The sequence below is a fragment of the Netta rufina genome, assembly GCF_964035555.1.
Source record: "Netta rufina genome assembly, chromosome: 2".
NCBI classification, from domain to species: domain Eukaryota; kingdom Metazoa; phylum Chordata; class Aves; order Anseriformes; family Anatidae; genus Netta; species Netta rufina.
Genome location: NC_140124.1, coordinates 156817279 through 156830765, shown reverse-complemented (window position 1 = coordinate 156830765; position 13487 = coordinate 156817279). Strand labels below are relative to the sequence as shown.

At 47.6% G+C, this 13487-nt stretch overlaps 1 protein-coding gene across 1 annotated transcript in view; it reads right to left on the bottom strand.

Moving 5' to 3' along the window:
* The window catches only part of ADGRB1 (adhesion G protein-coupled receptor B1), a gene marked incomplete at both ends in the record, with an annotated part of 183177 nt that overhangs the window by 133402 nt on the left and 36288 nt on the right, over positions 1–13487 (bottom strand). The window contains 2 exons of the mRNA XM_084306745.1: positions 3381–3488; positions 11646–11804. Coding sequence (XP_084162871.1) covers positions 3381–3488; positions 11646–11804 — 267 coding nt within the window. The remainder of the gene's footprint in view (positions 1–3380; positions 3489–11645; positions 11805–13487) is intronic.

Genomic DNA, 13487 nt, shown 5'->3' with positions numbered 1-13487 from the left:
CTAAGGATGAGGCTTTCTCTACTTCATGTGTGCAGTCCCAATGATTATTGCAAGCTCCTCCTTTCATAATATGTCTTCCTACCAACAAGATCAGGGACAAAGAAAAAGGGACCTTGCGGACCCTTGGAATCTGTGCACCACCTGCCTCCCTTCCTGCCTGTGCAGGGGAGGGACTCTGAATGTAACCGTGTTCATTAAGCCAAAGTTGCTCAATACTGTTCCGTTTTGCATTTTGTTCTATTAATCTACCCAACTAGTTCCAGTTAGGGAAATGTTGCAGACCACTGGTCTTTCTCTGGAATCTGTAGGAGACTGTGTGTTTTCAGGCCTTGGGGCTTCAGGAAAGCAACGCTCCTATATCCCATTTCTCATGTAATAGATCTCCTGGAATACAGAGATCTGCATTTCCATGGTAGTTTGATTAACTTTCCAATAAGGAACCCAACTGGTTCTGTCAGATAACCTTGTGATACTCTGAGTTGACCACCAACCCGTTACCTTTTACTACCATCACATTTTGCTTCAGCATCTGCCATCCACAGTGGCCCAGACTCCAGAATATCCCTCTTTGGCCCACAAAGCCCAACCATCCCTGCTACCTAGACCACCTGGATGCTGCATGGACACGAAGTCTTCGCAGTGCTTGGAGAAACAGCCAACCTCCTCCACCAACCCTGCAGCAACCCACCAGTACTGGACCCCACAATGTAAAGTCCCTCAGTGGCAGAGAGCTGGCTTTTGTTGCTTGTTAAATGCTGCCAGCCTGTGCTCATAAGTCTTCCTGCAAGATCAGAGGTGGAACAGAGGAATTCTGAAGAGACGCAGTGGCCTCCTCCATCAGTAACCCATGGCTTGAAGGGCTTGCCATCCCACCACCTCCCCATTCAGACCTGGCTGTGGTTTTGCAAGCTCCGTGTCCAGACAAGAGTTAGTGTTACTAGATGAGTGAATCGCATCTCTGACCCAAATTCTACCTAGTCTCCCTCATTCCCCATCTTCGTATTTCTTTTCTTTGTCCTTTCACCATACAAACAGATATTTATAGAGGTTAATCTCAATTATCATCCCCCACATTGCACCAGTCCTGATATTTTCAATCCATAATGTAGTTTTATTTTCCAAGTGCTGGTTACTCCTTTGGGTTTGCTATGGATTTATATAAACCTACACTGCATCCAGACCCCTCAAGCCTTGAAGAGATGCAACTGTGTTTCAAACCATGCCAGACCCAGTCCTGAGAGGCTCTCAGAACATCTTGGCACTGGGAAAAACCCTCCATTCTCCTTCCAAGAGAAGCAGAAATAAAGATCACCACCAAAACTACGGATGAGAAGATTTTCTGTACTCCTGCAGCACCCCTCCTTTGGCTGGAGAGGGCCCAGCAGGCGTTGCAGAAGAAGACACTCTGGGCATTGCTCCATGGAGTTGTAGCACTGCCATCCAGGATCCTTTCCAGCACCTGGCCAGCCCTGTGAGGAACTGATCTGGCTTTACAGAGAGCTCAGCTGGCTGCGGGGTCCCCATCAGCGCCTGCAGCTCCTCCTGACACTTCCTCACTCGGCATTAATTGAGCGGCACACGGCTGTCATCCTTCCGCCAGGATCCCTTGATTTTTGGCACGTCCCACCTCTCTGACATCTCGCCACGTGCCACCTCCTCCGTGTTCACACCCTGCCCTTGGCAAAAGCCTTCTGGAAGCAGCACAAGGGCTGGAACGGGAGTGACGGGGCCAGGGACCTGCTGGGATGGATCTTGCTCTTGCAGCTTCATGTTTTGCCAGGTCTTACATGGATGTGAAATCACTTATAGTCTACAAACAATGTTAACTGCTAGGGAAGCCTTGTGCTTTGCTTGTATCCCCAGCCCGAGACTCCCCCTAAATCCCTCTCTGGGCTGTACCTTCTGCCTGGTCTTTACATCTCCTCCATCCCCATCTCCTTGACCACCCTGGCTGCAGTTAGTGTTTCTGGAACAGCTGCAGGAGTGTGGCCAGCGCGTTGCAGAACAGCCCACTGTTTCCCAGTTGGACATCCCAGTCCAGGCTGCTCCCAGGGATACACCACAGCCCAGGTCAGCTTGGCTGCTGCAGTGGCTACGATGGCAGGGATGTAACAGAGATATCCCCCTAGCCCAAATGCAGCTGCACGACAGGAAAAAAATGTTAAAGTTATAAGTTATAAACCTATTGGCCAGGCTACAGGCTGGAGTAAAGCACCAGGGAAGCACCTGAGACCTGAGACACAGCAGGAAAATGAGGACATCCCAAGACTTGCCTTGGAGTTCTTTCCCTTCGCCCCCATTCTCCAAGTAGCAGCAGTACCAACACTCACCCTTCCCTGCAACTTTTTGACAGCTGCCAGTGCTCCTGCAGGCCACAGAGCTGCTCCCACCAGAGGGAGCAGACTCAGTGCAGGGTAGCAAGGAGATTCAGACCATCCCCACAACCCCAGCTGGTGCCTGATCACCTCCAGAGCTTCTGCACCACGGTGCTGCTTCCTGATATTGCTGCTGCACAGTGGTAATATCCTGCTGAGTTGGATGAAGCACATCTGATATGCACCAGAACATAACCCCCTCTCCCTTATGTTGCAGCCCTGGCTCCTCTGAAACATTTCTAGAGCACAAAGTGCTTGCAAGCCCACAAGGCAATGATTTTTAACCTGCAGCCAGGGTCAGCACATCTTGCATTGCCCAAGAGTTACGATGCGTTGAGTGCCTGCCATGAAAGGCATCAGTAAAAGGACAGCACAAAGCCTCTCCAGTTCACTCCCACCTTCCCAGATCACACACTCTGATGTTATTAAATCTCACTCCTCTTTGATTGCAGGAGGGCGGAAGGTCCTGCTTCAGAGGCTCTCAGATACGAGCCCTTGCACAATGCTAAAGACTTGGTGCCAAGGGAAAGCAGCCTTGCTCTCTCCCTGTTATGCCCTGCACACCTATGGTCGATGGGAAGGTATGGCATGGACTTCAGCAAAGAGGCTGTATCGCAGTAAGGTCAGCTTTGGCTTAATGAACTATGGCTATTTAGATAGTTCAGACAAAGCAGCGATTTCGAAGTAGGCAGGGTGATGAGAAGCAGTCTGTGAGAAGCATGGTCTGGTTAGAGCTTAGCGTCTAACCCTCTTTGCCTTCTTTAATTAACGACAGCAACACAAATCCCTTGCTGGGGCAATGGGATGGGAACAAACTGAACGGCGACTGTTTGCTCAGGGTGTGACTTGCTGGGTAAGACCACACCAACCTGGGAGGAAAAGCGTGGGTTAGGTGGGTCATTGGAACAGCGAAGCGAGTCAATGCAGGCAGCCCAGCCCAGCTGGGGGGTGCAGGGACCAGGAGGGTGCCAGCTCCAGAGGCTGTTGTAGGAGGTCAGAGCTTACCTATTTGAGGTGCAGGGTACCCGTAGTGCTGCAGTTCGTCAGTGTCCTCTCGCTTTCTGTTATCTGTGGACCTCAGCGATTGGCTTCTGGAATTATAGCGTCCATTGGCTATGGCAAGGTAATGGGTCATGTAAATACACCTTGGTTCACTCTGCAAGATCTTTCACTACAAAGGTTACACGTATAAACAACAGTGACCTGCAATGTTTGGTTGACACCACCACCTGCTTTCCAACCCCGGCACCCTTGGCAGTCCCCAGGGGCTGTAGCACCAAGCCGGCCTCCAAGACTTGGTCTGGCTGGCAGGTCAACCCCTTGTTTCACAGTGACACCTGGGACCATGAAGAATACGATCCCTTGTGCCTGGTCTTTAATTAACTGTGGTTAATTGCTAAGGTGTCTGCACTCTTTGTTGCACTTGTGTTTAACCTTTTTGGATGTGCCGACAATGAACCCCACCAACCCTGGCAGTGCTTTGAGGCCTATGGTGATGATCGGCAGTATTTTTCGGTGGAAAACTCTGCCTTGCAAGCAACATCTACTTAGCAATGCTCAGTAGAGTATCCAGAAACATGCTGAGTAGAGCAGGCAGGTGAGGGCAGGTGAAAAGGAAAGGGATGGCTCAAAAGGATGTCTCCTCCACCAATGCTACCCTATCACCAGCAACAAGGAGAGATGAAAGTCTGGGGCCAACACCATGGCTTGTAGACCCACAGAGCTGCCACTGGGCACTTTTGCAAGTCAGGTGAAAGAGCAAAGATTCTGATTACAGCATCCAGATATCAGTGGAGGTGTCCCACTGAGGACTGTTGAAATCATAAGGTAAATCATGTGGAGTAAAAGCACTGAACTCCTGATGAACAGCAAGCACCCTTCTTCCTGCCAAACCCACACTGCTGCCAGCTCTGCATTTGCATCCCATGTGGGATTCCTTGCTACAGAGGAAACTCAAATTTGACTCACGTTCTCCTAGGTTTTGGGCATGTGGCAAGCCTGATTTACACAGACACGTGCCCTCCCTAGTAAACAGACAAGCAACCGAGCAATAGCAACCAAATTCCACCCACCAGACCTGCCCGCTGTAAATCAGGAGAGCTCAGCTGACTCCACTGGAGTCACACAGAACAACAGAGAGCAGAATTGAATCCAAGTAATCTGCGATCTGGCACCCAGTTTGTTTCCAAACAGCAGGTACCAGACAGAGGGTCTTTTTTATTTTTTCCCAAGGAGGTAAAACAGTCAGACACCTTTTCAAGACACACAAACTGCGAGGAGATGAAATGGTGACAAATCCTGGAACCCTGGGAAAATTAATAAAGGTTAATGAAGCTTCAGCGTGGTGGCAGGAGTCTTCATTGGTTTCCAAAAAGGGAAAGCAGAGGAGGAAGAGGAATGATTCAGAGTTCCTGCCAGGAGCCAGACTTTATATTCAGCAGCTTGGTTCATGGAAGACGCCCATCTAGTGTGTGAAATTATGTTATTCCCATTACTGCCACTTCAAAGCAGGGCGTAAGAAACTGAGGGACTGATCACACCACCACCTCCAAACCCTTCCAGCACTCACTGTTTGCAGGCTGCTGGCTGGAGGGGACAGGATGGGGCAGTCATCAGTGGCAGGGTAGCTATAGCTGGACATCAGGACTATAAAAACCCTGATATTTGCATGCAATCATTTTTTGTTTGTCTCTTTACAGGAACAGAAACGGCCTAAATCTCAATCTTTTAATCACTACAGAGTCATGAGACCTCTGTATGTGAGACTCTGTTCACAAAAATGTTAATCAACCTCTAACTATATCCAGTGTTCTGAATTTGTTTAGGGGCAGGTTAAATTATTTCCATGCTCTGAAGTATGGGACACATCCCAGTCACTGATCCATTCCCACCACCCTTGCATCCATTTCTGGCTATACCCCCACACATCAGTCTGCTCTGATTTAAGCCTTCTTCATGAAAGCATCTAAACCACGAGGACCCACAAAATCTTTAGCTGCTGTAAATCTCAGAGACTTCCCAGAGACTCATTTAGGCTGGGAGGAGAAAGGAGGTGGGCAGCAAAGGGCAGATGTGGGGTTTGGATGGATTTGTCAGCTGCCCACAGAAAGGAAGGTGACAGGGAAACGTGAGACTGCATGTCTCAGAAGTGGCCAGTGAGCAAGCATGGATAGATGGACAGGGAGACAGGGAGAAAGGACGAAAAGATAAAAGAGCAAAATAAAATTAAAAGCAACCCTGGCACCATGGCCTTCCTCCCACCAGCTCTTAGGGCTCTGTGTTATTGATGTTTCCTAACGACTGATCCTGGACTGAGCGAACGGCATGACTTCCTTCAGAAATGACAAGCCTGCACTGTTATTGCTCATCCTAATTAAAGGCGATCAGGTCCAGTGGCTGAACACGTCACCCTGACAGCTAGCCCCAAGCCTCCTCCAGCAAAGTCTGCCTCCAGGCCCATGCCAAGGTCTCTCTGCTGCAGCACGCAGGATGCCTGCCGTTTGGAAATGGTGTTGGAAAGAAGCAGGTCAAGCCCCATTTAGCACAGAGCACGGCTTAGATTTGACTTGGATAGTTACCTCCAATATATGCAAAACTCAGCTGTGATTCTGAAGGAGGGAGGGAGATGCCAGGTCTTTTATGCACAAGGTAAAATTGGTGCAAGTGATGCTTTGCTGTGGGGTTTTATGCACCTGAACTTTATGGGGCCACAAAATAAAGGTAGTAGGGAACTGGTCAGATCTCAAAAACTTGCTCTCTACAGCAGTGTCAGTGGAAAGGAGTAGTGCCAGGATCAGTGGAAAACCTAGATGTGATTTACATCCCAGCTATACAAATAACACTTGGATGGCACACTTTGGAGATACCCAGCACCTTGGAGAAGTCTGAAGGAGGGGTAGACAAATAATGCCCTTGGGGCAGCCAAGAGAAGTTGCAATTGCACGCAAGAGGCAAAGCACATGAGATTTTTAAGACGAGACTTAGGAGGATGCTCCTGCAATGCTGGCAGTAGTGGGAAGAGGAAGCTGGTGACCAATGCTGCTGATGAGAACATGTAACATGTCAGGCAGCATCTTGCAGTAGAGTTGAGGGAAAATAAATAAATAAAAGTAATGCAGAGACTTTGTGTCTTTGTGAGACAAGTTTTGAACATCCAAAAGTTTCTCACCAGGGCCAAGCACTCTATTTGTCCCCCATATAGAAAGAAAATTATATAATCTTGAATATTATTCAGGTAAGCTGAGGTGGTGGGAAGGAAAAGATGGATCCAAGCAAAGGGTAGAAAAGAATGATTTAAAAAGTATCTCAGTGCAGTAAAACCAAAGGGGAAGCCAAAGGAGAAGGTGTTGTCTATGGAGGTTCTGGGACATCCAACATTTGGTAATGGAGCAAAACTGAGAAGGGAAGAAGCATTAATACCCTTTAATGACCAGGACCAGCTCCTCGGTGGGTGTAGAAGGGAGTCATTTTGGAGGCCACTGAATATAGGACAACTGTGTCAGCTAACAAAATGGCCCAAATGGCCCAGTCTGAACATCTGAGGCTTATGAAAATGTCAGTGAGATGCTTTACTCCCAGGTATGAATTGTCTGAAGCACCATTAAAAGTGGGAACACAACGAAGTTGCTGCAAGCAGCAGCTTGCACATATAAGACAAGGTGCTCTTTCAGCTTTATATGAATTGTAGCCTGGTCTGTGGTGAGCAGAGATGTTCTCAGAATATTTCAGCTCTGTGGCTGCAGCAAAAATGCTATTTTAAATGAAATCCAGGGGCGTCATAGAACAAACAGACATTCATCCACATAAATGGTGAACACGTGTTTCTTCACACGACTAACAGTTGTACAGCTGAAGGGCCAGATCCTTATCATGCTAGACGCTGGAAATCAGCACAAGCTGATGGGACTGGACTGGTTTCACACTGCTGCACCTGAGGGCAGGGTGCAAGCACTCCTCTCCCAGGCTAGGGGAGACATAAGTGCCTGATGTGCATATTCATAAATGTCAGAGACGGCTTTGCGTTACCTCTGCCAGATGGGATGGCAGGGTTTCAGCAGGCTCCTCTGAGATTTTTGTTCCACAGGAATCAATGCTGGCTCCTTTCAGCTCTGATGGTTCTTGCACTTCTTCAGCTCTGCCGAATTCTAGTGCCAGGGGCAGGCCCATGACATCCCTCCTCTGGTCTGGATGTTGTCCTGCCTTGTACAGCCAGTTTCTCCTCCAGGACACTCTGCATTCCAGGTCACCAGCAACCATAGATTTTAGTACAAAAGAATAGTATGTTGCCCATTCCATCCAAAAGACCTGGGACTCAGAAGCTCTTTTGCAATCATTTGCCATTTGGTTGGCTTATTTTCCCCTCAATAAAACAGCAGCTCCTGGCCAAGTCCAACAGATGGAGGAAATGTCCTCTGCCTCCACCAGAGAAGAGTATATCACCAGGTCCTCTGCTTCTAGCAAGGAAAAACCAGAGCTACAACAAACACTGAATACTCTCCTTCAGATGATGCCTCTTGAGATGAAAGTCTGCCATGAAAAATGGTTCTGCCCGAGTCAGGCTGCTGCTACCAAAGTTTCCTTTCCAGTGTGGGACAAGTGTTCATTACAGGTTTCCTTCAGGATTTTGGGGAAATATTTATTTTTCATGCAAATAATTTACCTGGCTCCCATGCCCTTCTGCTTGGGTGTGTATCCCTGGGGCAATTTAGCCAGACAAAGATCAACCGGCTACACAAAACAGCAGAGACACTGGCTCAAGCAAGTGCGAAAAGATTAAGCCCACACAGAAGTGTCACCTGTGGAGCCATTCAGCTGTGCCCGTGCAATGATTTCTAACACTACTGTCTCCAGCCTGCATGTGCAGAACCACCGTTCCCATCACTGCATACTGGGACCGGCTTGAAGGTCCTCCCGAGGCTGCTCTGGAAGAGGAAGGCTGGCAACAGGATGATAAGGAGGGTGTGATCCCTCTAGCACATCTGCCATGGACAGGCAAAAGAAAAGAAACCAAGGAAAATTTTGTAGATCCTCTGCAAGTATTCATTTAACAGCTCCAGGGAGTTCAGTGGGATCATGCAAAGTTGTTCCCATTGTGAATTTGCTCCCGATGCCATATCAATGACCTCTTCCAGCTGCTGGAAATCCAAACAAACAGCTAAGACACTTCTGCTAATCAGCCACCAGCTTACGAGCCACTTTGGCAGGAACAAGGAAGGAGAAGCTAAAAAGAGTTGGGCTTGTCCTTGTGTTGAAGGTGATGGTAATTTCTGTCATTCAAACATAACTTGCTGTTCAGCAGCTGATTTCACTTTTTAATGCTGGGATTACTTTTCTTCAGCAATTTTTGATGGTCCCAACCGCAGGGAGAAAAATATCAAAGTAATCATCCCTGTTTTGCTTTGCTGCTTTATTGAGATTACAGATGGCTGTTTGGTCAAGGAAAGAAACATTTTTTGTTTGTTTATTTTCTACTAGAAAATTCAGGTGTCAGCCACTCCACTTTATCTGAAGAGCTAGCCAGGTGTTATTACAAAGTATTGAAATGCTGTGCAATTCACTATGAAAATATACTTCTGTCCAGTTCTTTTTTTAAAAAATAATGTTTCATAAAAGGAATTAAAATGTAGTTAGCTGCAACATATAATGAACACTTAGGAAAATAACAGTTCAAGTGGAAGAATGAACATCCTACTCATCTCTAAGAAATCTGTGAGCAAAAGTCAGTAAGAGAATAACAATGACACATTTAAAACAGAAGGATTTCTAATCTACCTCTAAATCGTCTTGGGTTTTGGTACAGATCACAGCAAAGAGAAGAAAAGGGTAAGTATAAAAATGCAAAAGCAATTCCCGGGTCACCTTGTATTTTGGGGTTTTAAGGAATATAACTTGTACCTCTTTTATGCATAGCTCCAGAGGCAACAAGGGACAGATTCTCCGAAGAGCAAGGTTAGAGCCAAAGGCACAGCTGGGGTAGATGTGGAGAGATGTAGGTTTATCCTGAGGTTGGACATAGAGCTCAAGATGTGCGTGGGCAAGTCATTTGGAAGAGTAATTGTTGACATTTTCCTTCAAATGCTTTTCAGCTTGCCATCATGAAAGCATCACAATGGGGCTCAGCAGTTTGTCTACAAAGAGACGCTTGGGAAAATTAATCAGAATTAACTTATTTATTTCAAAGGGATAAATCAATCTGTGCTGCCTCCCTCAGTGGATCCACACTTTTTCCAAACTATGGCTTTTCACTTAGCTCAAGACCCTTTCTTCCCAAATAAACTCTGTTGAACTAACCACACTTTAACTGGAGCACGAGTTGACTGGATGGTTAATGAGAAGAGGACTGGAAGGCAAGTGGAATAATTTATTGAATCACAGTCCCTGGGGCACAATCAGCCTTTTCCTCACTTAGGATCAGCTTTACTCAGTGTTACACTCTAGAAAAGTGAGTAAATAAATGGTGAGTGAATAATGATTCATCTTCCACTGCTCTGCTCCATGCAATGAGTAAAGCTGGAAGCCCAGCCCAGGCTTCCAGGCTCCCTGGCTGCTCCCTTCATCCTTCCTTGCTGCAGCAATTTCAGGAGATCCAGCACAAAGAAGAGCAAAGGCTGGGGCAGACCAAGGGAAAGCATGATGCCCCTTGCTCAGTGTTGGTGGGGCTGGACCTGGAACAGTGTGTCCAGTCTGGGGTGGTCTGGTTCAAGAGGGATGTGAAGGAATCAAGCAAGTCCAATGGATGTCTGTGAAGATGATGAGGGCTAGGGATGGATGGGCTGCAAAGAGAATTTGCAGAAGCTCAGTCCCTCTCGCATTTATCCAACACAGGAAGGGGACTCTAACGAGTATTTTTTGCCTCTTCTCCCATGTGCTGTCATGTCCCAGGAATGGCCACAGCCTCAGAGCCCCCTCTACAATGTTATCAGTTACTCCAGACATCCAGGAATTCAGAGCCATGTCCACCAAGCAAAGTGTCGTTCTTTTTCCAGCTCCATTTAGATGCAATCAGGTCCTACAGCTGGTCTTTCCCCTCAGGTCCAGCTTCCAGGTCCATGGCCATGGATGGGTGTACTCCCACCATCACCACCTCAAGCACCAGCCTCATTAAAGCTCCAAAGACACCAGCAAGAGCGTGGGGGATATCAGTTAAATTCCCCTAGTGTGGGCGAATCTCCAAGGGAAATTAGCAACTGTGAGTCAAGGAGATAAAGTTCAATATACTGGAAGGTTTCATAAAAAAAAAAAAAGCCTAATTGCAACAAGATTTAAATTTATAGAAGTGGTAAAAAATGCATGAAATCATTTTAGCCCTTATTAGAGGAATATATTTATGTCCCTCTATTTGAACTTCCCCTTTTTTAAGAGATGCTTCCCTGCCTTTGAAGGCAACTGAACTTTCCCCAGTTATTTGCCTAGCTGGAGGAGTTATCCAAACATTCTCTACTATAAATGTGAAATACAATGCAGAAAATAATTATAATCAGACATTTGCTAGCACTTGCTGGGCTGAGATTCTTCCGCTGTTGTTCTTCCCTACTGTCTTCTCTCCTTTCAGCTAACGCAAAAGAAGCAGGGGAATAAAAGTGCCAGAGGTCACCAGCTGGACCCATCAGTATTGTCCTGCTGACTGGCACTGGCAATTTGTCCCTTGCTTTCTGGAGAAGAGGACCTGGAAAGAGGCTGCAGAGCCTCTGTCAAAATCTTTGTCTTGCTCAGGCCCTGTGTTTTGTCTAGTGGCCAGACCTTTCTCCATGTCTTAGTGCTGTAGGCTTTCATTGTGTAAAGGAAGGGGAAAACAACATTGCACTTGACTAGGAAGGGGAAGTAAGTCAAAGAGAGATGAAAGAAGCAAGATTAGCACTTCTCTTAGCTGCATGCTTCAATTGTTTGGAAGAGAAGCTCCAGAGGGCAACTATCAAAGAAATGCCTTTAGGGTGTACGTATTGTACAAGTCCATTGACACCTGATGTAGGCCTGCTTATGGATACCTATTATAGATCCCTGTTCTGTGGGGCAGAGGTCTGGATCTGCAGACACGTGTGTTGCAAGACGTGTGTCAGCATGTGTGCATGAGCACTCATGGCCACGAGACAATCAGGGAAGGGCAAGGCCATGCACAGCTGAAGTCTTGTGCTCCCTTGGGCTTACTGCTCCACCACAGACCTTCAGCAATTTTACTCTGCTTCTTTCATTAATTACAGCCACAGGGTTGAGGAATCCTCCTGAGAAGAGCGAGACGCTCGCGCGCGTGCAGGGGAACATGCCTCCACTTACTATTGCATGCCTTCCTATTGCACAGCCGTCCTTCCTCCAGGACTCCCTCGCAGGCAAGGCCTTCGTTGGGAAGGGGCTTGCAGGAGCGCATGCGGGTCTGCAGGCCTCCCCCGCAGTCCTTGGTGCAGTCGCCCCAAGCCGACCACGAGTTCCAACCACCTGGGCGAAATCCAGAAAAGCCCTGTCAGCTTCGGTGTCGCGAGAGGGGAGACAAAACCAGACCTATAGACCCTACAACGCAGCCCCTGCCAAGGCCCCAAAGCAGGATGTCTTTGAATGTGGCAGGAAGACGCCACAGGAAAGTGCAGAGTCAAGAGATGGGAGAGGAAGAGAGAAACGTTGCCTTTTCATTGATTTCTCTTCAACCGTTCCCCATCTCTACACAGGTACTTCACCTTCCTGAAACCCTGCCCCATTACTAACTAGTCTTTCTGTGCTTAGTGTTGCAATGGGGTCCCTTCCTCTGGACAGACCCTCTCCCTGTTTTGTTGCCTGTTGGACCCTAACCCCAAAAGACAATTGTGACAACCACTCCAAAGTACACATCCATCATAGATGAGGTTGTCTCTTCTCCCTCTCCCACCACACAAACACATGTTCTTGTGTGGAAAGAGCACAAGGGAGCTGGGAAGGGCTAGAGGTCCTTCTGTCCACTCCCCCTTGACACCAAAAGGATCATCCTTTCCCCCAAAATGTAGATTTCACCAACCACAGGTGACAGGCAGAGAAGCATGGCTCCTGGGGACCGCTTTGGTTTGGAGAATGATATTCCCCTGCAGTTCCCTTGCAGCACCCATGGGAAGTAATCTGGGAGCTTCCCAAGAAGGCGAAGGTGATTTTTAGATCCCCTTCCCAACACCAATGCCAGCAGCAATGCACAAACTTCCTCTTGTACTACCAGCTGCAGCCCTGCAGGCTGATGGAGCCCCTCATTGAAGGGATGGCCCTTCCACGTGCAAAAGGGAAATGCCAAGCCTCTGCAGTCGTCTGCACCCTGTGCCTTGCCAGGTTGTTACAGAGAACCTCTGGCCCTGGTGGGATATTAGCAGCAGAACAGACTGTGAAGACTAAAACTGGTCTGCCTCACATGGGCTGAAGCCTTGCAGCAGGGCACCTGCAGGGAGCCCATCAAGGCTTAGTTTTGTGCTGTAAAAAGACAGCAGGGGATCAATCAGGCCCTTCAAGTGACAGATAAGCTGTCATATCCCTCACTGATCCGTTCACTCCTCATCACCCATATCCAGCAAGCCAGAATATACTCTGTAAATGGTCCCTGCTCTAACAGCTGGTGACTGTTTCTGCTCCATCATTTGCCTGTTCCATGGGGAGAAGCAGAGGTGGCCCTTCATCCCAGAGGCGGGTGCTCTCAGATGGCTGCTTTTCCTGCTGAGCATACTCTCATTACCTCACTACCCTGGGAGATGCTTCAGGTTCATTCTTCAGCATGGCTTCAGGTGTGCCGTGCTCAGGCACAAGTAAAGATAAAGAGCTACAAAAGCACTTTTTTTTTTTTTTTTTTTTTTTTTAACAGAGGAAACACTGGGAGAAAGAAAAATGCTGCTTTAAAAAATAAAAAATAAAAAATAAAACAACTACTTCATTATTATTATTATTATTTTCACCTCGAATCATTGCCTCTGGAGTTGCAAATACTTTACTTCAGGTGGCCAAGCCTTCCTGTCTTGCTATTTGTGAGGCAATGGAGATTGCAGCTGCCCTTTGAGCTGTGCGTTCCACTGCTTGGAACACCTTGTGCAGGAGTCCAGCTCTGACAAAGTGAGTCCTCAACAATCCATCTAGGTAACAGGGGAGAATGTTGGGGGAATTACCACACCCTTGCAC